Source organism: Petromyzon marinus, chromosome 58, assembly GCF_048934315.1.
Source record: "Petromyzon marinus isolate PM22_M1 ecotype Great Lakes invasive population chromosome 58, UKy_Petmar_22M1.pri1.0, whole genome shotgun sequence".
NCBI classification, from domain to species: domain Eukaryota; kingdom Metazoa; phylum Chordata; class Hyperoartia; order Petromyzontiformes; family Petromyzontidae; genus Petromyzon; species Petromyzon marinus.
Genome location: NC_133724.1, coordinates 3254353 through 3281364, shown reverse-complemented (window position 1 = coordinate 3281364; position 27012 = coordinate 3254353). Strand labels below are relative to the sequence as shown.

The following is a 27012-nucleotide window of genomic DNA, read 5'->3' as shown; positions in this document are numbered from 1 at the left end:
TACTACACTATACACTACACTATATACTACACTATACACTACACTATACACTACACTATACACTAGTGTTGTACTAGTATACTACACTATACACTACACTATACACTACACTATACACTAGTGTTGTACTAGTATACTACACTATACACTAGTGTTGTACTAGTATACTACACTATACACTACACTATACACTAGTGTTGTACTAGTATACTACACTATACACTACACTATACACTACTGCTGTACTAGTATAATACACTATACACTACACACTACACTATACACTAGTGTTCTACTAGTATACTACACTATACACTACACTATACACTAGTGCTGTACTAGTATACTACACTATACACTACACTATACACTAGTGTTGTACTAGTATACTACACTATATACTACACTATATACTACACTATACACCAGTGCTGTACTAGTATACTACACTATACACTACACTATACACTAGTGCTGTACTAGTGACGAATTGGCCACGTTCTGTTTACGTGACAACCCTTACTAGTCGGCTGTGTCGGGTGGTGGCGGGTAACACATTCTCCTGCGGAGGGAGCTGCTGGTAGGAACGTTGGGTTGTTTGGTCAATGGCCAGGGTCAACGGCGGCACCACCACGTGGTGTATTCCGCAAATATGCCCGACTGTGAGGGCGGGCACAAGCCGGCGTGAGTAGGTTAAACGTTGAGTTTTATAAGGGCACCACGGGGTGACCAGCCCCTCCCCACCCAGCCCCACCCCTCCCACCCCCCACCCAGCCCCACCCTCCCCACCCAGCCCCTCCCCTCTCCACCCAGCCTCACCCCTCCCATTTTTGGATGCACGACGGACGGACACAATAATACCCTGTGGGCTTGGTGGTGTAACCAGGAGGTTCCTACCAGTACAACGACACATTTATATATTTACGCGAAAAAAACCCCCTCTATTATGAAAGCCTACGTGTTTAAAAAGAGAACTATTTTTTTTTATTTTAGAAGGCAAAGCCAAACAGCGATGTAATAATAATATTTACATTTCTTTATTAGGAGCCTTCTCTACGAATGCCCCTAGGCGCCCTGTAAGAACACGGATAAAGACCGAGAGAGACGGAAACGCTGAGACAGAATGAACTGGCCTCAGAAGGTGTGCTTGCCAGAGGCGACGTTAAATGTGTCCACACGTTGCGAGATTAGCGAACGCTTCGGGAATTCCACAAAACCGTGGCGCAGACGGAGCGAGCGGACCGCTCAACCTCCGCATGAACGCAGGCGCGATCGGGGCACGTGAAACTCCCACCGACCGTGCACGTGAAACGCGGCTCTCACTTACGATGAGCAGCGCCACGGCGGTGAGACGTTGACTACCTCGCCTGGTGTGCAGGAGGTCGTGGGTTCCATCCCGACCCTGACGCCTGCTGTGTATTTGGAGTTTGCGTGTCTCTCTCTCTCTCTCATCATCATCACGGTGGCTAGGAAATGTTAACTACCTCGCATGGTGTACAGGAGGTCGTGGATAACGATCCCGACCCTGACGCCTGCTGCTGTATATTTGGAGTTTGCGTGTCTCTCTCTCTCTCCCTCCCTGTAGTCGTGGATTTTTCTCCGGGACCTCCGGTTTTTCCCTCCACGTTGAGAATAAACATCACGCGTTTCGAGTATTTGGCTGCTATAAATCCCCACGTGATGATGATGACGATAAGCCACTTCGTTGAGCGATCATTTGCCATACCCAGGTGGCTTCTGAAAAAGAGCTATGCAGCTCCGGAGACCTTACCTGGTTAAACAAAACGGAGTTCAAACGTCGTCCCTTTCTGTAACAGCGACGCGAATACCATGAGGACCAAATCCCGACTCCTTGGCCTGGGGCCCCATCTGGGTGCACGAAAGCTTTGCGGTCTGCCTACCGCACGCGTTTGATCCTACCGCAGGCGTTTGATCCTACCGCACGCGATTGATCCTACCGCACGCGCTTGATCCTACCGCACGCGATTGATCCTACCGCACGCAATTGATCCTACCGCTCGTGATTGATCCTACCGCACGCGATTGATCCTACTGCACGTGCTTGATCCTACCGCACGCGATTGATCCTACCGCACGCAATTGATCCTACCGCTCGTGATTGATCCTACCGCACGCGATTGATCCTACCGCACGCGTTTGATCCTACCGCACGTGCTTGATCCTACCGCACGTGCTCGATCCTACCGCACGTGTTTGATCCTACCGCACGTGCTTGATCCTACCGCACGTGTTTGATCCTACTGCACGTGTCTGATCCTACCGCACGTGCTCGATCCTACCGCACGCGTTTGATCCTACCGCTCGTGATTGATCCTACCGCTCGTGATTGATCCTACCGCACGTGCTCGATCCTACCGCACGTGCTCGATCCTACCGCACGTGCTCGATCCTACCGCACGTGCTCGATCCCGTGCGTCTATTCCAGCATTCTTCGTGGCAAGGCCCCTGCAGCCCCCAATGGCGGGCCCCCTCGTGGCCTCTAGTAAGGGCCCCCAAGAAAACACAAAATGTGAAAACACCCTCCATCATCATCATGATCGTCGTGCTGTCACAGACCCACGACCCCCCCCCGCCTCCCCCATGGTTTCAAATGTGTACTGATGTCTTATCGGCAGTGTCTTCCCCCTCCTCTGCTGTATTACCTTCAAAAAAGAGTGAATTTTAACCTCTGTAGGGCCCAGCCTCCTCACTCCCTCCATCGTCTCTGCCGCTTTGAGCCCCAGGCGCCTTTCCTTTTTAGGCACCGCCCTTTTTCTTCTTCAAGCCCCGCCTCCTTTTTTTTTATTTGGGTCCCGCCCCTTCTCCCCAGACACGTGGTGAGGCTGGTAGTGTTGGGGGTTGTGGGAGAGGTGGGAGGTGAGGTAGTGGTGCGCCTGAAGCAGTGGTAGGGGTATGGGTGGTGTCAGTACGGTGGGATGAGGTCAGTAAGGGTTGGTGGGGTCAGTAGGGGTGGGTGGTGTCAGTACGGTGGGATGAGGTCAGTAGGGGTTGGTGGGGTCAGTAGGGGTCGGTGGGGTCAGTAGGGGTGGGTGGGGTCAGTAGGGGTCGGTAGGGGTGGGTGGGGTCAGTAGGGGGGGGTGGGGTGAGTAGGGTGGATGGCGTCAGTAGGGGTGGGTGAGATCAGTAGGTGGATGGAGTCAATAGGGGTGGGTGGGGTCAGTAGGGGTCGGTGGGGTCGGTAGGGGTCGGTGGGGTCAGTAGGGGTGGGATGAGGTCAGTAGGGGTGGGTGAGCTCAGTAGGGGTGGGATGAGTTCAGTAGGGGTGGATGAGCTCAGTAGGGGTGGGATGAGCTCAGTAGGGGTGGGTGAGCTCAGTAGGGGTGGGTGAGCTCAGTAGAGGTGGGATGAGCTCAGTAGGGGTGGGTGAGCTCAGTAGGGGTGGGTGGGGTCAGTAGGGGTGGGTGGGGTCAGTAGGGGTGGGTGAGCTCAGTAGGGGTGGGTGAGCTCAGTAGGGGTGGGTGAGCTCAGTAGGGGTGGGTGGGGTCAGTAGGGGTGGGTGAGCTCAGTAGGGGTGGGTGAGCTCAGTAGGGGTGGGTGAGCTCAGTAGGGGTGGGTGGGGTCAGTAGGGGTGGGTGAGCTCAGTAGGGGTGGGTGAGCTCAGTAGGGGTGGGTGAGCTCAGTAAAGGTGGGATGAGCTCAGTAGGGGTGGGATGAGCTCAGTAGGGGTGGGTGAGCTCAGTAGGGGTGGGATGAGCTCAGTAGGGGTGGGTGAGCTCAGTAGGGGTGGGATGAGTTCAGTAGGGGTGGGTGGGGTCAGTAGGGGTGGGTGGGGTCAGTAGGGGTGGGCTGAGCTCAGTAGGGGTGGGATGAGCTCAGTAGGGGTGGGTGAGCTCAGTAGGGGTGGGATGAGCTCAGTAGGGGTGGGTGAGCTCAGTAGGGGTGGGATGAGTTCAGTAGGGGTGGGTGAGCTCAGTAGGGGTGGGTGGGGTCAGTAGGGGTGGGCTGAGCTCAGTAGGGGTGGGATGAGTTCAGTAGAGGTGGGAGAGCTCAGTAGGGGTGGGATGAGTTCAGTAGGGGTGGGATGAGCTCAGTAGGGGTGGGATGAGCTCAGTAGGGGTGGGTGAGCTCAGTAGGGGTGGGATGAGCTCAGTAGGGGTGGGATGAGCTCAGTAGGGGTCGGCATAAAGCAGTTTCAGCACCACGACCAAAACCCCTCTGCGAGCAGCCAACAATGCGGTCACAGAGATTGCAGTTGCTTTTTAAATTTTCCAGATGTTTCCACGAGATATCAGCAGCCGCAGCAGCAGCAGCAGCAGCAGGAGACATCGCCACGCGCGACTTGCGAGCGCACGGCCCTTCGAAACCAGAACCCAGCGGTCATTCCGCGAGACTGAATTGTCGAGGGAGCCGGCCACGGCGTGCGAGGAGCGGGTTTTTAAAGAGTGCGACTCTCTCTCCCCTCGAGCAGTTCCGGCGGTATCGACACGCGCGGCGGGTCGTTTCTCCAAGCGGGGAGGAATGTGAGAGATTTGACGACACGGACGTGACAACTCTGCTCTTGCTCTACGGCTTTTTATTTACAATGCTCCGTCGGAAAGATTGGGTCCCTCCCCTCCCCCCCGCTCCCCACCGCCCAGGCTCACGAGCGAGACGCTCAGCTGCCCTCGTGCATATCGATGCGCGCAACGCGCACGCACGCGCGCACACACACACACACACGAGTAATAACTCGCATCACCGAGGCGATTGTTCAAGTATTGAAGAACGGATTCCAAGGAGGGTGGCGGCGGTTGTGCGAGTGTGTGCGCGCGTTCCTCCCGCGTGAAGCGTGTCAAGTGGAGTCACCACTTGGGGTGGGCCCTCAAAGCTGCACCACCGCAGCCGCCGCCGCCGGCCGCCTCTGCCCTCTCGTTCGCTCAGAATAACCGCACACGACCACCGACCGACCCGCCCGCCCGCCCGCCCGCCCGCCGACCCCAGATGAACTGACCCACACCGTAAGTGGAACCCACTCCAAGGCAACGAGACGTAGCGGGAATGTGCACCAGGGGGACCAAGGGGGACAGGGAGACGGGGGGACAGAAAGATGGGGAGACAGAGGGATGGGGAGACAGAGGGATGGGAGACAGAGAGACGGGGAGACAGAGGGATGGGAGACAGAGAGACGGGGAGACAGAAACATGGGGTGACAGAGAGATGGGGAGACAGAGAGATGGGAAGACAGAGAGACGGGGAGACAGAGAGATGGGGAGACAGATGGGGAGACAGAGAGATGGGGAGACAGAGAGATGGGGAGACAGAGACATGGGGAGACAGAGGGATGGGGAGACAGAGAGATGGGGAGACAGAGAGATGGGGAGACAGAGAGATGGAGAGACAGAGATGGGGAGACAGAGAGATGGGGAGACAGAGAGATGGCGAGACAGATGGGGAGACAGAGAGATGGGGAGACAGAGAGATGGGGAGACAGAGAGATGGGGAGACAGAGACATGGGGAGACAGAGGGATGGGGAGACAGAGATGGGGAGACAGAGAGATGGGGAGACAGAGAGATGGCGAGACAGATGGGGAGACAGAGAGATGGGGAGACAGAGAGATGGGGAGACAGAGAGATGGGGAGACAGAGAGATGGGGAGACAGAGAGATGGGGAGACAGAGAGATGGGGAGACAGAGAGATGGGGAGACAGAGAGATGGGGAGACAGAGAGATGGGGAGACAGAGAGATGGGGAGACAGAGAGATGGGGAGACAGAGGGATGGGGAGACAGAGAGATGGGGAGACAGAGAGATGGAGAGACAGAGATGGGGAGACAGAGAGATGGGGAGACAGAGAGATGGCGAGACAGAGAGATGGGGAGACAGAGATGGGGAGACAGAGAGACGGGGAGACAGAGAGATGGCGAGACAGAGAGACAGAGAGATGGGGAGACAGAGAGATGGGGAGACAGAGAGATGGGGAGACAGAGAGACGGGGAGACAGAGAGACGGGGAGACAGAGAGATGGGGAGACAGAGAGATGGGGAGACAGAGAGACGGGGAGACAGAGAGACGGGGAGACAGAGAGATGGGGAGACAGAGAGACGGGGAGACAGAGAGATGGGGAGACAGATGGGGAGACTGTGAGACAGGGGGACGGGAAGCCAGGAAGACAGGGAGACAGAGAGACAGGGAGACAGAGAGATGGGGAGACAGGGACAGAGGCAGGAGACGTTGCGTCGGTACACGCTGTCATGTCGACATTGCCTGGAGCTCTGCAATCCCCGTGCCCCCGTCTCTCCGAGTCCCCGCGACTCAAACCGGTAGGCACGGACAATCCAACGGCAGTCAATGCGTCTACACCACACCTACCCAGGTCCCCCTACATGTGTAAAAATAGGCATTATTCGATTCGTTAATTCGTATCAAGGTAATTAGTTGTGTTAAATTCTAATTTCCTCCAGACTGGAAATTGCTACCCTCATCAGGAGTGGTGCCAATCCATGGCAGGGCTCCGTCACTCACACGATCACACACACACGCACGCACAGACACGCGCACGCAACGCACATCCGTTACTCCATCGCGTACACACCGCACAGCAGACGCCATCCTAACACGAGCACACCGCCCAGCTCGGACAGCCACCACCAACAACAACAAGCCACCATTGGCCACCAAGTGGCGGTGACGTCACCGCGGCGCCTGTGCCAGGCTAGGTGCACTCCGAGGACACGCGAACTGTCGAAGGGCTCGCTGCCGACAGACAGGAGGTCACGGGACCGACCCCAGCAGGTGCCCTGGGGGTCGACTGACTGAGATGGCTGACCCCGAGGGCACCACGTGGTGGGCCCCCCCCTACGGTGCCAACTTGATGCGTTGTCGCCGCTTTGGCGCTCCGCTCGTTGTTGCGAGCGTCGCCCCTCCGTTTGTTGGAGGGCGACTGCCTCCCATTGGCCAGTGGCATCCTTCACGAGCCTCCTCTCCATACCATCACAGACTCTCACACAAAGACAATGATAGCCTTAACAAAACTGTTGGGGCCAGTGCTGTTTGGAAACACCAGCACCACACCTTGTTGACTTCGTCTCCCCAGGCATCATGCGTACAAACCGTACCAGTTACCCATTTAAGGCTGAGTCGACCTAGAGGAGGCCCAGGACCAGTTCATGGATTCATCACCGACATTGGCTGAGCAGGAAACGATCCCGGGTCATCGGGTTCCCAGCGCAGTGCACTAACCACTACACCGCCACTCCTCCACACACACTCACTCTCTCTCACACACACACTCACTCTCACACACTCACTCACACATACACTCCACACTCTCACACACTCTCTCCCACACACTCACTCACACTCCACACTCCCTCACCTCACTGACACACTCACTCCACACTCCCACACTCACTCACACATACACTCCACACTCTCACACACTCTCTCCCACACACTCACTCACACTCCACACTCCCTCACCTCACTGACACACTCACTCCACACTCCCACACTCACTCACACATACACTCCACACTCTCACACACTCTCTCCCACACACTCACTCACACTCCACACTCCCACACTCACTGACACACTCACTCCACACTCCCACACTCACTCACACATACACTCCACACTCTCACACACTCTCTCCCACACACTCACTCACACTCCACACTCCCTCACTCACTGACACACTCACTCCACACTCCCACACTCACTCACACATACACTCCACACTCTCACACACTCTCCCACACACTCACTCACTCACACTCCACACTCCCTCACCTCACTGACACACTCACTCCACACTCACTCACACATACACTCCACACTCTCACACACTCTCTCCCACACACTCACTCACACTCCACACTCCCACACTCACTGACACACTCACTCCACACTCCCACACTCACTCACACATACACTCCACACTCTCACACACTCTCTCCCACACACTCACTCACACTCCCTCACCTCACTGACACACTCACTCCACACTCCCACACTCACTCACACATACACTCCACACTCTCACACACTCTCTCCCACACACTCACTCACACTCCACACTCCCACACTCACTGACACACTCACTCCACACTCCCACACTCACTGACACACTCACTCCACACTCCCACACTCACTCACACATACACTCCACACTCTCACACACTCTCTCCCACACACTCACTCACACTCCCTCACCTCACTGACACACTCACTCCACACTCCCACACTCACTCACACATACACTCCACACTCTCACACACTCTCTCCCACACACTCACTCACACTCCACACTCCCACACTCACTGACACACTCACTCCACACTCCCACACTCACTGACACACTCACTCCACACTCCCACACTCACTCACACACATACACTCCACACTCTCACACACTCTCTCCCACACACTCACTCACACTCCACACTCCCACACTCACTGACACACTCACTCCACACTCACTGACACACTCACTCCACACTCCCACACTCACTGACACACTCACTCCACACTCCCACACTCACTGACACACTCACACCCCACACTCCGACACTCGCTCACGCGAGCACTCCGTGAGGCTCACGCGAGCACGAGGCCAAAGTGTGACCTCAGCTGCTCCAGGAAGATGAAGGTGAGCACCGTCTGGGGGATGAGTCGGATCGCAGCGGGGACGAAGCCCTGCACGTGGAGACACGGGGACACGGCGCGTGAGGACACAGAGACACGGAGACACAGAGACACAGAGAGAGACAGAGACACGGGGACACAGAGACACAGAGACACAGAGAGACAAAGAGACACAGAGACACGGAGACACAGAGACACAGAGACACGGGAACACAGAGACACATAGAGACACAGAGACACAGAGACACGGGGACACAGAGACACAGAGACACGGGGACACGGGAACACGGGGACACAGAGACACAGAGACAGAGACAGAGACACAGAGACACGGGGACACAGAGACACAGAGATAGAGACAGAGACACAGAGACACGGGGACACAGAGAGAGACAGAGAGACAGAGACACAGAGACACGGGAACACGGGAGCGTGAGGACACGAGGGCGTGGGGACACAGGGAGATGGAGACACGGGGACGTGAGGATAATGTCCACGTGACGCCGCGAGGAGGAGCAGCAGCAGGAGGAGCAGCAGGACCAGCAGGAGGAGCAGCAGCAGGAGGAGCTGCAGGAGCAAGAGGAGTAGCAGCAGGAGGAGCAGCAGGAGCAGGAGCAGGAGGAGCAGCAACAGCAGGAGCAGCAGGTGGAGCAGCAGGAGAAGCAGCAGGAGGAGGAGCAGCAGGAGGAGCAGCAGCAGGAGGAGCAGAAGGAGCAGCAGGAGGAGCAGCAGGAGGAGCAGCAGCAGCAGCAGGAGGAGCAGCAGGAGCAGGAGCAGGAGGAGCAGCAACAGCAGGAGCAGCAGGTGGAGCAGCAGGAGGAGCAGCAGGAGGAGGAGCAGCAGGAGGAGCAGCAGCAGGAGGAGCAGAAGGAGCAGCAGGAGGAGCAGCAGGAGGAGCAGCAGCAGCAGGAGGAGCATCTCACCTTGTAGAAGGCGAAGGGGCCGAGCCGGGCGGTCTCAGAGAAGCAGTGCAGCACGCCCTGCACACAGACACCGCACAGACACCGCACAGACACCGCACAGACACCGCACAGACACCGCACAGACACCGCACAGACACCGCACAGACACCGCACAGACACCGCACAGACATCGCACAGACACCGCACAGACACCGCACAGACACCACACAGACACCGCACAGACACCGCACAGACACCGCACAGACACCGCACAGACACACAGGAAATGAGTGCACACACAGACAACAACGGCCGGCATTCCACCACTCAGTGACGGTGACGTCACCACGGCCCCTGTGCCAGGCCAGGTGCACGTTCAGACCACGTGGAGCCTCGAAGGCTCGCTGACAGGTGGAGGTCACGGGACAGACCCAGCAGGTACCATGGGTTGGCTGAGGTGACCGGTAGATGCACCACCAGCTTGTGTACCCCCCTACTGTGCCGGTTTTGCTCCATCCTAGCCACCCGGCGCTCCGCTCGTTGTTGTGAGCGCCGTTCCTCCGCCCTCCGTTGTTGCTGGAGGGCGACTGCCTCCAACTGCCCAGCAGCAGCAGCAGCAGCGTCATTCACGAGCCTCCTCCGCAGAGGCCGATCTTAACACCGCTGGTACCGGTCGTCGGCAAGTCCACTCAGCTCCACATCCTCCCGTACCCAATGAATCCACCTCTTCTCCACCACCGCCACCACCATCACCACAATCAGTAGCAGCAACAGCAGAGGCTGGGCACTGTGCTGGATCCCTGCCACCCGCAGTAATGGGCGAGTGTGAGCGGCGAGTGTCGGTGGTGAGCGTGGCGAGTGCGAGCGGTGAGCGTGGCGAGTGTGAGCGGCGAGTGTCGGTGGTGAGCATGGCGAGTGTGAGCGGTGAGTGCGAGCGGTGAGCGTGGTGAGTGCGAGCGGTGAGCGTGGCGAGTGTGAGCGGTGAGTGCGAGCGGTGAGCGTGGTGAGTGCGAGCGGTGAGCGTGGCGAGTGCGAGCGGTGAGCGTGGTGAGTGCGAGCGGTGAGCGTGGCGAGTGTGAGCGGTGAGTGCGAGCGGTGAGCGTGGCGAGTGTGAGCGGTGAGTGCGAGCGGTGAGCGTGGCGAGTGTGAGCGGTGAGTGCGAGCGGTGAGCGTGGCGAGTGTGAGCGGTGAGTGCGAGCGGTGAGCGTGGCGAGTGCGAGCGGTGAGCGTGGCGAGTGCGAGCGGTGAGCGTGGCGAGTGTGAGCGGTGAGCGTGGCGAGTGTGAGCGGTGAGTGCGAGCGGTGAGCGTGGCGAGTGTGAGCGGTGAGTGCGAGCGGTGAGCGTGGCGAGTGCGAGCGGTGAGCGTGGCGAGTGTGAGCGGTGAGTGCGAGTGTGAGCGGTGAGTGCGAGTGTGAGCGGTGAGTGCGAGCGATGAGCGGGCCGAGTGCAAGCGGTGAGCGTGGCGAGTGTGAGCGGTGAGCGTGGCGAGTGTGAGCGGTGAGTGCGAGCGGTGAGCGTGGCGAGTGTGAGCGGTGAGTGCGAGCGGTGAGCGTGGCGAGTGCAAGCGGTGAGCGTGGCGAGTGTGAGCGGTGAGCGTGGCGAGTGTGAGCGGTGAGTGTGAGCGGTGAGCGTGGCGAGTGCAAGCGGTGAGCGTGGCGAGTGCGAGCGGTGAGTGCGAGCGGTGAGCGTGGCGAGTGCGAGCGGTGAGTGCGAGCGGTGAGCGTGGCGAGTGTGAGCGGTGAGTGCGAGCGGTGAGCGTGGCGAGTGCGAGCGGTGAGCGTGGCGAGTGTGAGCGTGGCGAATGCGAGCGGTGAGTGTGAGCGGTGAGCGTGGCGAGTGTGAGCGGTGAGCGTGGCGAGTGTGAGCGGTGAGCGTGGCGAGTGTGAGCGGTGAGTGTGAGCGGTGAGCGTGGCGAGTGCGAGCGGTGAGCGTGGCGAGTGTGAGCGGTGAGCGTGGCGAGTGTGAGCGGTGAGTGTGAGCGGTGAGCGTGGTGAGTGCGAGCGGTGAGCGTGGCGAGTGTGAGCGGTGAGTGCGAGCGGTGAGCGTGGCGAGTGCGAGCGGTGAGCATGGTGAGTGCGAGCGGTGAGCGTGGCGAGTGTGAGCGTGGCGAATGCGAGCGGTGAGTGTGAGCGGTGAGCGTGGCGAGTGTGAGCGGTGAGTGCGAACGGTGAGTGTGAGCGGTGAGCGTGGCGAGTGTGAGCGGTGAGTGCGAGCGGTGAGCGTGGCGAGTGTGAGCGGTGAGTGCGAGCGGTGAGCGTGGCGAGTGCGAGCGGTGAGCGTGGCGAGTGTGAGCGGTGAGTGCGAGCGGTGAGCGTGGCGAGTGTGAGCGGTGAGTGTGAGCGGTGAGCGTGGCGAGTGTGAGCGGTGAGTGCGAGCGGTGAGCGTGGCGAGTGTGAGCGGTGAGTGCGAGCGGTGAGCGTGGCGAGTGTGAGCGTGGCGAGTGTGAGCGGTGAGCGTGGCGAGTGTGAGCGGTGAGTGCGAGCGGTGAGCGTGGCGAGTGTGAGCGGTGAGTGTGAGCGGTGAGCGTGGCGAGTGTGAGCGGTGAGTGCGAGCGGTGAGCGTGGTGAGTGTGCGAGCGGCGCGATGAGACATCATCAGCGCGCGCGAGGAGGAGGTGCCTCCACACATTTGAAACCATTGGGGGTTCGTGACAGCACAATGATGATGATGATGGGGGGGGGGGGGGGTGCACTAAAGGCCACACCAGGCGGAGAGCTCCGAACGCGACGTCAAATATCCTCGGTCCGATGGGTAAACAAACAAAAAGATTTTAAATTTTGATTTAAAGCTTTCGTGACTGCAGTAATTCATATTCTTAGTTTTTTCGGTAAAGTCACGTTGAAGAGAAACAACAAAATAACAAAATATATATAAAACATATATTGTTTTATATATATTTTGTTGTTTCTCTTCAACGTGACTTTACCGAAAAAACTAAAAAGATTTTACTTCTGAAGACTTGCGACTGAATCCTCCCCCCCCCTCCTGCTCCCCCTGTCCGGAGTCCGTTTCTAGGCACGGCAGTGGCAACGCTGACGCTCTGTCCGCCGCGCGGCAACTATCTTCTTTTTTTAAAACCACAACAAGTCTTCCCTCATCGCTCTCCCCTCCCACACCCGGTCCGGGGTTCTCCCCGCCCCGAAAGAATTTGACTTCACTACGTCAAGGGCTTGAAGAGAGCTGGGAGGCGGCGGTGGCGCCGGCGGTGGCGCCGGCGGTGGCGGTGATGGTGCTGGTGACAAAGGTGGTGGCAAAGGTGGTGGCAAAGGTGGTGGCGGTGGTGGTGGCGGTAGTGGCGGTGGTGGCGGTGATGGCGAAGGTGGCGGCGGTGGCGTCGGTAGCGGTGGCGGTGGCTACACTTTGTTAGACCACAAATCTGGACACCTTGACAACAGGACGAACATCCGATCAGCAGTCTTTGGATGTACGCATGGTGAACTTCTTTCACACCGCACATAGCCCAACCGTGCTAATCGGAGGTGCGGGAGAAGGGCAAGAAACTAAACACGGACGGCAGCCCTTAAGAAATTAGTTTTCAATCCAGCGGATTGAAAAGTGCATAGCGCCCAATGGCTTCCTAACATCAGAAGGAAGAGCGTTCCAGACGGCCGCGGAAGTGAACCCGAAAGCGCCGCGCGATGCGGTGACCACCGCGCGTTTGCTCGACGGCCGAGCCAAAAATGCCGCTGCTTGCTGCTGCTGCTGCTGCTACCGGAGTTGGCGTGGCGACGGGTTATGGCCCTTGGCGAAATCCTTTGAGACGAGCGCTCTGTGCGTAACAAGCGGGGACCCTTACAACGCATTCGTTCGGCAACGGGAAGACCATGCAGCTCAAGTGAGCGCAGGACGGACACGGTGGGATCTTCCAGTGTGATGCCGGGGGGCTCTTCAGACGGATTCAAGTCCACCCGCAAATGTTCTCGCCCCCCCCCCCCCCCCCCGAGTCCGACCGCCAGCCAGACTCGGCGAAGGCGTCGATCGGTGACGTCGTACCCGTCCGCATCCTCCGATCCGTGCTACCCGAGTCCGCCCTCCGTCGTGACGAAACGCGACGGAGGAGCGCAAAGCCGTTCGTGACGAAGATCACGAAGGCGACGGAGCGGTTCGCGAAGGGGTTTTCGGTCGGCAGGGTACGGCACCGGGGAGACGGACCCGCCACGCTCTTCGGCTGCGCTCCACTCGGCGCAAGGTGTCCCCCCACCCCCCCCACCCCCCGCCCCCACGGGGTTCAGCGCTCGGTGCTATCCCATTCCCAATCTGTGCGAATCATCATCATCATAATAATAATAGTGATCATATCGCGTCGAGCACATTACCATTCTGACGTTCAACTCCATGCCAACGAGCCAATTCTCTACAGCCGCAGGCTCGAGATTGGATGACGTGCAACTGATAAGACAAGATCTGCTTTACAGCTATTACTTCGTAGCCTTGAAAAAATACACCTCGCTGCAAAGACCAGACTCAAAGTGTGACCTTTAAGAGCCCAAACTCGACTGCAGCTCAGGGCCACTGAACTTTGTCCATCACCGCTCTCGCTCTCTCTCTCACCCTCTCTCTTTCTCTGTCGCTCTCTCTGTGTGTCTCTCTCCATCAATCAATCATTTTAAACGTTTCCCTGCAGTATCTCGCCACCGTGGTGAGATGTTAACTACCTCGCCTGGTATACAGGAAGTCGTGTGTTCGATCCAAACCCTGACGCCTGCTGCTGTATATTTGGAGTTGGCGTGTCTCTCTCCCCCCCATGGTAGCGTGGATTTTCCTCTGGGTCCCTCCGCTTTTCTTCCCTCCCCATTGAGAAACACGCGTTTAAGAGTATTCATCTGCTATAAAATTCCACGTGATAAGCCACTTCGTTGAGCTATCATCTGTGGCCAGGTCGGTTCGGAAAACGAGCTACATAGCTCAGTGGGCCTTACCTGGTAAAATAAACAAAAGCTTTTAGTTTTAGCGTGCCCATCGGCGTGCCCATCGGCGTGCCCATCGGCGTGTCCACCGTGTGTCCATCGGCGTGTCCACCGTGTGTCCACCGTGTGTCCACCGTGTGTGCGTTGTTGTGTCCGTCAGCGCAGGCCGCGTGGCACCGTGACACACTCACCCGGTACTCCCCGTGCGAGTTCATCAGCCGCGTCTTGAGCACGTCGAACGGCTGGCACAGCGCAGTAGCGCAGCCCCCCTGCGGCACACGCCCACACACACACACACACAGGGGTTAAGACGCCCCGTGGAGCCTGCACGGGGGGGGGAGGGTGGTAGTGGTCGAGTGGTGGTGGTAGTGCTGGTGCAGTGGTGGTGGGGTGATAATGGTGGGGTGGTGGTGGTGGTGGTGGTTGTGCGATGGTGGGATGGTGGTAGTGATGATGGAAGTGCGGTGGCGGTGGTAATGGGCTGGTGGTGGGGTGGTGGTTCTATGGTAGTGGTGGTGCAATGGTAGTGGTGGTGGTGGTAATGGGCTGGTGGTGGGGTGGTGGTTCTGTGGTAGTGGTGCAATGGTGGTGGTGGTAATGGGCTGGTGGTGGGGTGGTGGTTCAATGGTGGTGGTGGTGGTGGTGGTGCAATGGTGGTGGCAGTGGTAATGGGCTGGTGGTGGGGTGGTGGTTCTATGGTGGTGGTGGTGCAATGGTGGTGGTGGTGGTAATGGGCTGGTGGTTCTGTGGTGGTGGTGCAATGGTGGTGGTGGTGGTGGTGGTAATGGGCTAGTGGTGGGGTGGTGGTTCTGTGGTGGTGGTGGTGGTGGTGGTAGGTTGGTTGGTTGGTTGATGGCGATGGTCCTTGAAGTCAAATATTGGGCGCGTCACCAGCGTTGGCTCAACCAAAGCCTGACTCTGCTGTTGATTTTTTTTTTAACCAATGCTGCTGAAATCGGGCACTCGCAGAAGGCCGTGTTATTTGTTTATTTGACAGAGAGCGCAGAGAGGAGGGACAGATCAGAGGGGAGGGCAGCGCGGAGGGGAGAGCGGCAGGGAGACTTACCGCGAGGAAGCTGGCGAGGAAGTGCGTTGTGATGTTGTCTCCCATGAGCCCCGTCGCCAACACCAGCTGCTTGGCCTGGTCATAGCACGAGAGCTACGCACGCACGCACACATACACACATGCACGCACGCACGCATACACACGCACGCACGCACACACACACACACGCGCACACACGCATACACACGCACGCACGCACACGCACGCACGCACACGCACATACAAAGACAAAGATCCCCCGTATAGCCTTAACAGACTGCAGGGGCAAGTGCTGTTAGCGAGCACCTATGAAGGCCGGAACGGTACACGAGGGGGTGGGTGGCCAGCACCACGCCCGACCGCCTTTGTCTCCCTAGTAGCGATGTTTACACACTGCACCGGGTACTCATTTGAGGCTGAGCCGACCTAGGGGAGGCCCGGGACCGGTTCAGATAATCGTCACTGATGTTGGCCGTGAGCGGGAATCGAACCCGTGTCGCCGGGTTCATAGCGCAGCGTAGCGCTAACCGCTACACCACCGCTCCCCATGCTGCACCGAGTTCACCGAGGGCGGGCCTAGGATCGGTTCAAATAATCGTCGCTGTTATCGGTCACGAGCGGGTAATCCAACTCGAGTCGCCGGGTTCGTAGGGCGGTGGCGCTAACCGCTGCACTTCCGCTCCCCGTCCAGATACATATGCATGCACGCACAGACGCACGCACGCACGCACACACACACCACTCGCATCACATGGATGAGAGGAGGAGGCCACCGTGATCGTCACACGAGTAGACGTCGCGCGTGGCGGAACATTTGCGTCGCGAGACCACGGCACAAGGCACCGCCACCCCCCCCCCCCCCCCCGGGGAAGTGGAAGCTTTCATCCAGCAGCGGAGAAGTGGCGGGCGGCGAATCGCGGTAGCGGCGGTAGCGGCGGTGGCGGCGGTAGCGGCGGTAGCGGCGGTAGCGGCGGTAGCGGCGGTAGCGGCGGTAGCGGCGGTGGCCGTACCTGTCCAACCGTGACCAGCGCCCCACGGCTCGCTGCCATTGTAGCGCCGTTGAACAGCTTCCTGATGCCCTCTGCCAGGGAGACACGGGGTCAGACGCGGAGACACAGGGTCAGACGTGGAGACACGTGGTCAGACGTGGAGACACGTGGTCAGACGTGGAGACACGTGGTCAGACGTGGAGACACGTGGTCAGACGTGGAGACACGTGGTCAGACGTGGAGACACGGGGTCAGACGTGGAGACTCGGGGGTATACGGAGACACAAGGACACGGGGTCAGACGTGGAGACACGTGGTCAGACGTGGAGACACGGGGGTATACGGAGACACAAGGACACGGGGTCAGACGTGGAGACACGTGGTCAGACGTGGAGACTCGGGGTCAGACGTGGAGACGCGGGGTCAGACGTGGAGACTCAGGGGTATACGGAGACACAAGGGCACGGGGGGGGGGGGGCATGGAGACGTGGAGACACGGGGTCAGACGTGGAGACGCGGGGTCAGACGTGGAGACGCGGGGTCACGGGGACATGGGGGACAAAGAGACACGGGGACACGGGGGCACGGGATCACAGACATGGAGACACGGGGACATCGAGTCATAAAGACATGGGGACACAGGGGGACATGGGGTCACAGTGACATAGGAGAAATCGAGACACGGGGACACGGTTTCACAAGACGCAGGGACAGGGGGAGGGCAAAACAAAGACAAAGGTCCCCCGTGTAGCCTTAACAGGATATTGGGGCAAGTGCTCCGAGTGAGCGCCCATGAAGGCCGGCACGGCACATTATGGGGGCGAGTAGCCAGCACCACGCCCGACCGCCTTTGTCTCTCTAGCGGCGATGTTAACACACCGCACCAGGTGCTCATTTGAGGCCGAGTCGACCTAGGGGTAGGCCCAGGACCGGTTCAGAGAATCGTCACTGGCGTTGGCCGTGAGCTTGAATTTAAGAACCTCGTGTGGTGTGTAAAAACACGAGCAATGGGGCGCGGTGCCGGCCTTCGTACGGTGCTGCTCGCCAACAGCACTTGCCCCGACAGTCTGTTAAAGGCTACACACGGGGGACCTTTGTCTTTGTGCTCGCGTGTGGCGTGGCGTGGCGTGGCGTGGCGTGCCGATCGGTGGCACCGTAGGGTTCACCTTCTTTGGCCACCCGGTAAATGCCGTCGATGGCGTGCTTGTAGCTGTAAGAGAGAGACACGCAGACGGTCATCACACGCACACACAGCCCGTTACCGACGGTTTGGGGCGCCGCGTGCGTTTGAGGGGCTGGTGCGGCCGGCCGCCACACGGCCGCGGCGCTGATGCACCACGGGCCGCACCGGGCACTCGTTTTGAGGCCGGGCCGACCTGGGTGGCGGGGGGGGGGGGGGGGGGGGGAAGGCCCCAGGGCCGGTCGTCGTCGGCCGTGAGGGGCGTGCAGAGAGAGCGAGAGAGAGAGAGACAGAGCGGCGTTGTGAAACCCCGCAGTGTCACACGGCGAGAGCTGAAAGGCGGGGGAGTTGGCGGGACGGCGGTACTGGACGCTGCGCAACCTCGGCAATGAGAACCACATGGCTCCCACACGCCGTGCCGACGCGGCCAAACGTCGCCACCGCCACTTCCACCACCGCCGCCACCACCCACTGATACCGCTACGACCGCCATCGCCACCACCGCCACTACCACCACGATCACCGATACACGCCGCCGCCACCACCGCCATTGCCACAATCATCACCACCACCACCCCGCTGATACCACTACGACCGCCACCACCCGCCACTACCACCACGGCCACCACGATCAACTGATACCGCCACCACCACCGCCATCGCCACCACCACCATCACCACCACTACCACCGTTACCACCACCACCCACTGATACCGCTACCACCGCCATCGCCACCAGCGCCACTAATCCCGCCACCACCACCACCATCACCGCCACCACCACCGCCATCATCGTCACCCACTGTCGACAGCGGCGGCGGCGGTATCAGAGGCGGCCATGTGGTGCTCATCACCGGCGAGGTCGGTGGGTTCGCCTCGCACCGCGTTTCCACGAAGCGCCGCTTGCTCGGGGGAAGTGGAGGGGGAGGAGGGGGCGGGAGGAGGGGGCGGGAGGAGGGGGCGGGAGGGGACCACCCCTCTGATGGTCACCGACCTCTGACGCTCGGTGACGCGCGGACGAACGCGACGGGTAAATCGGGAGCCCACGGCAGCGGCCGTCGTTTGGCTTCTGGCCGTGCCGGGCGGCGCCGCCGCTCCCATTTACGAACCCGAGTTTTTTTGTTGTTACCGGGAGGTCCAATGGCACTGGCGTGTCGCGTGTTCGGCTCAAACGCGTTTGGGGGGTCGTGCGCGCCCCGCGCCGCCCCCCTCCCCCTCCCCAACCCCCGCTCGGCGTGTCGTAGGTCACCGCACAAAAGCCCGTGTGGTGAACGCAGCCTCGGTGCCGTGCGATAGGCGGCATGAACTTGGTTCATGCGGACGTCTTCAGGAGGTGTTCAAGCCTTTTCGTCATCGTTCGAAGCAACTCGACACTGGCGAAAGGGTCCCCCGCCCCCCCGCCCCCCGCCCGCCCCCCCCCCCGTAGAGAGAAGCTCCGAGCAGACCGCTATTCATGCCGGGACAGATTCGGTTAGGGCACGGAAAACAACAACAACAACAACAGCAGCAGCAATCTAATAATTCGCGACATGCGATCGCGAGGTTCACGGGCAACGGTCATCAACGTCGCGAAACGTGACCTCGCACCGACCGTGGCATTAACTGCCGTGGGCTCTGGGCAGCGGTGGCGGTGGTTAAGGTGGTGATGGCGATGGCGGCGGTTAAGGTGGTGATGGTGATAGTGGTGAGAGTGGTGAGTGTGATGGTGGTTGTCGTGATGATGATGATGATGCTGGTATTGCTAAATGATTATAATCGTGATGGTGATGAGGTGGTGGCCGTGGTGGTGGTGATGGCAGAAATACTGGCAGTGATCGTGTTGATTGTCACGGTGGTGGTGGTGGTGGTGGTCAGGGGTTGGTGGAACACCTAGAGATAGGCATGGACTGGTCACGCGGCATTGCAAACCTCAACAGCTTAATTATGAAAAATGAATGCCCTTCCCCCGAAGGTCAAAGGTGGAGGGGGGGTCAAGGGTCAGAACTTACTTGCGTCGCTGGTCAAGTGGCAGTTTGATGTCATTCTGCATCCTGCAGGTGCACACACAGACGCACACAGATACAGAGAAAGGTCCCCCATGTAGCCTGCACAAGCTGCTGGGGCAAGTGCCCGTTCGCGACCAGCACCCATGAAGGCCGGCACTGTGGCAATCCTGAGTCACGTTCAAGGAATCCCAGGGGCAATGCTGAGTCACGTTCAAGGAAGCCCAGGGAATGGTTAAGAAAATGCCCACCGATGTCGGCCGTGAGTGGGAATCTGTTTGGGGCCACCGTGTCTGAAGCACAGTGCGGTGACCACTGCATTACCGCTCCCCCATACACAGCCGAGTGAAACACCCCACCAACCTACTCACTCACTCACCACCCTACTCCGTCACCCACTCACTCGCTCACCCACTCACTCCGCAACCTACTCTCCCAAACATCAACTTACTCGCTCAACCAGTCACTCACTCACCAACCTACTCGCTCACCCACCACCCTACTCGCTCACTCACTCACCAATCTACTCGCCCACGCACTCGCTCACCAACCTACTCGCTCACACACTGACTCACTCGCTCACCACCCTACACGCTCACCCACTCACTCGCTCACCAACCTATTCACTCATTCACTCACTCGCTCACCAACCTACTCACTCACTCGCTCACCAACCTACTCACTCACCCACTTACTCGCTCACCAACCTATTCACTCATTCACTCACTCGCTCACCAACCTACTCACTCACTCGCTCACCAACCTACTAGCTCACCAACCTACTCACTCACCCACTCACTCGCTCACCAACCTACTCGCTCACCAACCTATTCACTCAAGCACTCGCTCACCACCCTACTCGCTCACCCACTCACTCGCTCACCAACCTATTCACTCAAGCACTCGCTCACCACCCTACTCGCTCACCAACCTATTCACTCAAGCACTCACTCACCAACCTACTCGCTCATCCACTCACTCACTCACCAACCTATTCACTCATCCACTCACTCGCTCACCAACCTACTCGCTCACCAACCTATTCGCTCACCCACTCACTCACTCACCAACCTATTCACTCATCCACTCACTCGCTCACCAACCTACTCGCTCACCAACCTATTCACTCAAGCACTCGCTCACCACCCTACTCGCTCACCCACTCACTCACTTGCCAACCTATTCGCTCACCCACACACTCGCTCACTCGCTCACCAACCTACTCACTCACGCACTCACTCGCTCACCAACCTACTCACTCACTCGCTCACCAACCTACTCACTCACTCACGCACTCACTCGCTCACCAACCTACTCACTCACGCACTGACTCGCTCACCAACCTACTCACTCACCCACTCACTCGCTCACCAACCTACTCGCTTATCCACCTACTCACTCGCTCACCAACCTACTCACTCACTCACTCGCTCACCAACCTACTCACTCACTCACTCGCTCACCAACCTACTCGCTTACCCACCTACTCAGTCGCTCACCAACCTACTCACTCACTCACTCGCTCACTAACCTACTCGCTTACCCACCTACTCACTCGCTCTCCAACCTACTCACTCACGCATTCACTCGCTCACCAACCTACTCACTCACCCACTCGCTCACCAACCTACTCACCCACCTACTCACTCGCTCACCAACCTACTCACTCACTCACTCACCAACCTACTCACTCACTCACTCGCTCACCAACCTACTCACTCACGCACTCACTTACTCGCTCACCAACCTACTCACTCACCCACTCATTAAACCTCTCACCTACGAATTAACCCATTCACTCAGCCGCTCACCCGCTTACTCACTCACCCACCGACCCACTCATTCATCCACTCGCCCACTTAACGAACCACAAACTCAACCACTCACTCCTCCACCTGCAAACTCACTCCTCCACTCAACCACTCGCCCGCTCGCCCACTCGCTCACTCACTTGCTCACTCGCTTGCTCACTCGCTTGCTCACTCGCCCACTCACTCAATGAGCCAGCCAACTCGCTCCCTCGCTCACCCCGAGCCAGGGCTGTGGACTCACCGTACGTTCACCAAGTCAGCCGGCGTGCCGATGAGGCCCCCACTGAACCCTGCAGTGCGGACACACGTGCCACAGCGGCAGGGTGAGCGAGAGAGTGAGTGAGTTTGGTGAGTGAATGAGTGAGAGGGTGGGTGAAGTGAGCGAGCAGGTGAGCGAGTGGGTGAGTGAGTGAATGAGCGAACGAGTGGTTGGGTGAGTGGGTGTGTAGATGTGTGAGTGGGTGGGTGAGTGGGTGGGTGAGTGGGTGGGTGAGTGGGTGGGTGAGTGGGTGGGTGAGGGGGCGAGTGAGTGGGTGAGTTTGGTGATTTGGTGAGTGAGCGGGAGAGTGAGTTGAGCGAGTGGGTGGGTAAGCAGTTGAGTGGGTAGGTGAGTTTGGTGAGTGGGTGAGTGAGCAGGTGGGTGAGCGGGTGGGTGAGCGGGTGGGTGAGCGGGTGGATGAGTGGGTGAGGAAGTGGACGAGTGAGCGGGGCGGGTGAATGAGCAGGCAGGCAGGCGAGTGAGTGAGTGAGTTTGGTGAGTGAATGAGTGAGAGGGTGGGTGAGTAAGTGAGCGAGCAGGTGAGCGAGCGAGCGAACGAGTGAGTGGGTGGGTGGGTGAGTGAGTTTGGTAAGCGAGCTAGAAAATGAGTGGGCGAGCGAGTAGTTGGGTGGGTGAGTGGATGTGTGAGTGGGTGGGGGAGTGGATGGGTGAGGAGGTGAGTGAGTGGGTGAGTTTGGTGATTGGGTGAGCGAGCGGATGAGTTGAGCGAGTGGGTGGGTGAGCAGGTGAGTGGGTAGGTGAGTTTGGTGAGTGGGTGAGTGAGCGGGAGGATGAGTTTAGCGAGTGGGTGGGTGAGCAGGTGAGTGGGTAGGCGAGTTTGGTGAGTGGGCGAGTGAGCAGGTGGGCGAGCGGGTGGGTGAGCGGGCGAGAGAGTGGACGAGTGAGCGGGGCGGCCGAGCGAGCGGGCAGGCGAGTGAGTGAGTGACTGAGCGAGCGAGCGAGGAAGGTGGGCGAGTTTGGCGAGTGGGGTGAGTGAGCAGGTGGGCGAGCGGGTGGGTGAGCGGGCGAGGGAGTGGACGAGTGAGCGGGGCGGCCGAGTGAGCGGGCAGGCGAGTGAGTGAGTGAGCGAGCGAGTGAGCGAGCAAGGTGAGCGAGTTTGGCGAGTGGGTGAGTGAGCAGTTTGGCGAGCGGGTGGGTGAGCGGGCGAGGGAGTGGACGAGTGAGCGGGGCGGCCGAGCGGGCGGACGGGCGAGTGAGCGAGTGAGCGAGCAAGGTGGGCGAGTTTGGCGAGTGCTGCTCTCACCCCCGAGGGCGCCGATCAACACCTTGGTGTGGAAGGGCGGGTTCCGACCGTCCCTCCCCACGAACTCGCGCGCCCGCTCGTAGATCGCGAACCTAGCCAGCGAGTAGGTGAGCTGCGCGACACAGAGACAAAGGTCCCCCGTGTAGCCTCAACGGGCTGTCGGGGCGAGTGCTGGATCCGTGAGCAGCGGGCACCTACGAAGGCACACGACGGGGAGGCTGGCCAGAATCACGCCCGGCCGCCTTTGTCTCCCCGCTGACGACGTTTTACCCACCGCACCAGGTACTCATTTGAGGCAGAATCCGACCTCGGGGCAAGCGCATGGACCAGTTAAAACAATCATCCGCGATGTTGGCCGTGAGCGGGAATCGAACTCGGGTCGCCGGGTTCGTAGCGCGGCTCCACTACCGCTCCCCGCAATAATGGGCATGGGGGGGGGGAGGGGGGGGGAGTGGTGGTGTAGTGGTGAGAACACACAGACACGAAGACTGAACTATTTTTTTTATATTACCAGGCAAAGCGCACTGAGCTATGCAGCTATTTTTCAGAAGCGACCTGGCCACAAATGGTAACTCATCGAAGTGCTATTATCATTGCGTGGAAATTCATCGCAGCCGAATACTCGACGCGCGTGACGTTGATTCTAAATGTGTGTGGAAAAACCGGAGGACCGGGAGAAAAGTCCACGTGACCACGGAGAGAGAGAGAGAGAGAGACGCAAACTCCAAATATAGAGCAGGGGTCAGGGGTCGGCATCGAACCCACGACCTCCTGTACACGAGGCGAGGTAGCCAACGTCTCCTAGCCACCGTGATGATGATGATGATGATGAGATTAAGAGAGACACGCAAACTCCAAATATACAGCAGCAGCAGCAGGCATCAGGGGTCGGGATCAAACCCACGACCTCCTGTACACCAGGCGAGGTAGCCAACGTCTCCTAGCCACCGTGATGATGATGATGAGATCATAGAGACACACAAACTCCAAATATACAGCAGCAGCAGGCGTCAGGGGTGGGCATCGAACCCACGACCTCCTGCGTACCGGGCGAGGTAGGTAGCCAACGTCTCCTAGCCACCGTGATGATGATGATGAGATTAAGAGAGACACGCAAACTCCAAATATACAGCAGCAGCAGCAGCAGGCGTCAGGGGTGGGCATCGAACCCACGAACCTCCTGTACAGCGGGCGAGGTAGGTAGCCAACGTCTCGCAACACGCGGCTGAGCGTCCTCGTGCCCGCGGGCTAATCCCCGGCATCCCGCGGCCGCACTGCCTCTCTCCTCGGCCCGGGGCCGACACACTCCCCCCACCCCCCACCCCCCACCCACCATCGCAACCCACAACTCCACCACCAAACCCACTTCATTCATTACGGACGCACGCCGCAACAACAACCCGCCACAAGCCACCCCCCACCGCACACCGCCACGCCTCTCCCACTGCCGCCGCCCCTTTGGCCGAGAGCCAAACCCCTCCCCCACTTCCGCCCTGTGTTGCGGTGGCGGGGCGGGGGCGCCGGGCCGCGTCCACGGCGGCGGTCGCTTACGCAACGGTTACACAACCAGCGGGGCGGGCGTCACCCCGGCGCAGCGGGCCCGGGGGTTGGTGGACCACGTGCGGATGGGCAGAACCCGTGCCCGAGGGGCGGGGGGGGGGGGAGAGATGATGGGCAAAATGGGGGGCCGGGCGGGTTGGGGGGGGGGGGGGAGGCTGTGGAGTGGCTATAGTCTACAGGTTCGATTGGACGATTCGAAGGTCAGGATTCGGAGTCGGAATTCAGATTCAGGGTCAGGATTCGGAGTTGGAATTCAGGGTCACGATTCAGGGTCACGATTCAGGGTCACGATTCAGGGTCAAGATTCAGGGTCACGATTCAGGGTCGAGATTCAGGGTCGAGATTCAGGGTCAGGGTTCAGGATCAGGGTTTAGGGTCAGGGTTCAGGGTTCAGGATCTGGGTTTAGGGTCAGGGTTTAGGGTCAGGGTTCAGGGTCAGGGTTCAGGATCGAGATTCAGGGTCAGGGTTCAGGGTCGGGATTCAGGGTCAAGATTCAGGGTCACGATTCAGGGTCAGGGTTCAGGGTCGGGATTAAGGGTCAGGATTCAGGGTCAAGATTCAGGGTCACGATTCAGGGTCAGGGTTCAGAGTCGGGATTAAGGGTCAGGGTTCAGGGTCAGGATTCAGGGTCAGGGTTCAGGGTCAGGATTCAGGGTCAAGATTCAGGGTCAGGGTTCAGGCTCGCGGCAGCGGTGAGCTGGTACCTGGCGGCACAGCGATGCACTCAGGCCGTTGTAGAGTGCCAGCACGCCCTGCGTCCTCACCACGTGCACCGCCATGGAGCTCATGCGCATCCGCACCTCCTGCTGCGTCTGCAGGTGGACCTGGGGGGAACACCGGGTCAACCGCAGGGTCAATCGCTACTCACCCACAGGGTCAATCGCTACTCACCCACAGGGTCAACCGCACGGTCAACCGCTACTCACCCATAGGGTCAACCGCAGGGTCAACTGCAGGGTCAAATGCTACTTCACCCACAGGGTCAACCGCAGGGTCAACCGCTACTCACCTGCAGGGTCAATCGCTACTCACCCACAGGGTCAACCGCAGGGTCAACCGCTACTCACCCACAGGGTCAACCGCAAGGTCAACTGCAGGGTCAACTGCTACTCACCCACATGGTCAACTGCAGGGTCAAGTGCTACTCACCCACAGGGTCAACCGCAGGGTCAACTGCTACTCACCCGCAGGGTCAACCGCAGGGTCAACCGCTACTCACCCACAGAGTCAACCGCAGGGTCAACCGCTACTCACCCGCAGGGTCAACCGCAGGGTCAACTGCTACTCACCCACAGGGTCAACCGGCGCACAGAAGCGGATATCACAGAGCTACCGCCAAAATTCCTTTGTTCGGCCTCCATCTAAACGGGGGATTGTTTGCCTCCGTCCAACCCGCCCCCCACTCGCGTGGGGGTTTTCTCCGGGCACTCAGGTTTCCTCCCCGCATCTCCAAATGCTCGTTCAACGGCGACCCCAACGTAGGACGACAGAGCTCGGGCAACTGTGGCTGCGCCGCGTTCCCAGCTTGCGCGCCGGTTTCCCGCGCGCGCAACCTTCCAATTTCACGAAAAAAACGCGCCGCGTGGAGTTACGAACGGCGTGCACTCATAATCTTGGTTCTTTCGGTAAACGTCACGTAAAAAAATAGAAGGGAAAAAATAAAAAAAATAAAAGCAAAAAAAAACCACGACGATTTGATCGCAACACAAGCGGCGGGTCTCCATCAGGCCGCTTGTGTCGCCATCAAAACGTCGCATTTATTTTTGTTACTTTTATTTTTTATTCTTTGGTTTTCTGTCCACGCAGACTTTTGCCGAAAGAGACAAGAAATATGAATTCCTGCAAGTCTCGAAAGTTTTAAGTGTAGGTGTGCACTTATTTATTCAATCGTTCTGAAGACCGTCGCGCGGGGGGGGGCGGACGCTCTTGGCGGGGATTTTCCTGGGCGACGGAGCGCTCGTCACCTCCCTGTGAAGCAGCTCAACACTCACTGCCAGCGCCACTGCCACCGCCCCTACCACTGCACCGCCCCTACCACCGCTCCTTCCTACCACCGCTCCGCCCCTACCACCGCTCCTTCCTACCACCGCTCCTTCCTACCACCGCTCCGCTCCTACCACCGCACCGCCCCTACCACCGCACCGCCCCTACAATCGCTCCTTCCTATCACCGCACCTACCACCGCTCCGCCCCTACCACCGCACCGCCCCTACCACCGCACCGCTCCTACCACCGCACCGCCCCTACAATCGCTCCTTCCTATCACCGCACCTACCACCGCTCCGCCCCTACCACCGCACCGCTCCTACCACCGCACCGCTCCTACCACCGCACCGCTCCTACCACCGCTCCTACCACCGCACCGTTCCTACCACCGCAGCGCTCCTACCACCGCACCGCTCCTACCAACGCTCCGTTTTCAGGAGAGCCTCGTCCAGGCTGAAAGCTGTTTCACAATCGCCCTTAACCAGATGGCGTGGAATGCGCCTGGTCTGGTCCCCACCCGAGAAGCAGCAGCGACGCCGT

General features: G+C 59.2%; 1 protein-coding gene across 1 annotated transcript in view; it reads right to left on the bottom strand.

Moving 5' to 3' along the window:
* Window positions 1-6972: 6972 nt before the first annotated feature.
* Window positions 6973-27012, bottom strand: part of SLC25A10 (solute carrier family 25 member 10) — a 33359-nt gene continuing 13319 nt past the window's right edge. The window contains exons 2-11 of the mRNA XM_032976111.2: window positions 25191-25310; window positions 22926-23037; window positions 21644-21692; window positions 19598-19639; window positions 17596-17639; window positions 16451-16521; window positions 15462-15554; window positions 14587-14664; window positions 9510-9566; window positions 6973-8637 (exon numbers count right to left, since the gene is read on the bottom strand). Of these exons, the coding sequence (XP_032832002.1) occupies window positions 8539-8637; window positions 9510-9566; window positions 14587-14664; window positions 15462-15554; window positions 16451-16521; window positions 17596-17639; window positions 19598-19639; window positions 21644-21692; window positions 22926-23037; window positions 25191-25310 (765 nt within the window). The 3' untranslated portion in view covers window positions 6973-8538. The remainder of the gene's footprint in view (window positions 8638-9509; window positions 9567-14586; window positions 14665-15461; window positions 15555-16450; window positions 16522-17595; window positions 17640-19597; window positions 19640-21643; window positions 21693-22925; window positions 23038-25190; window positions 25311-27012) is intronic.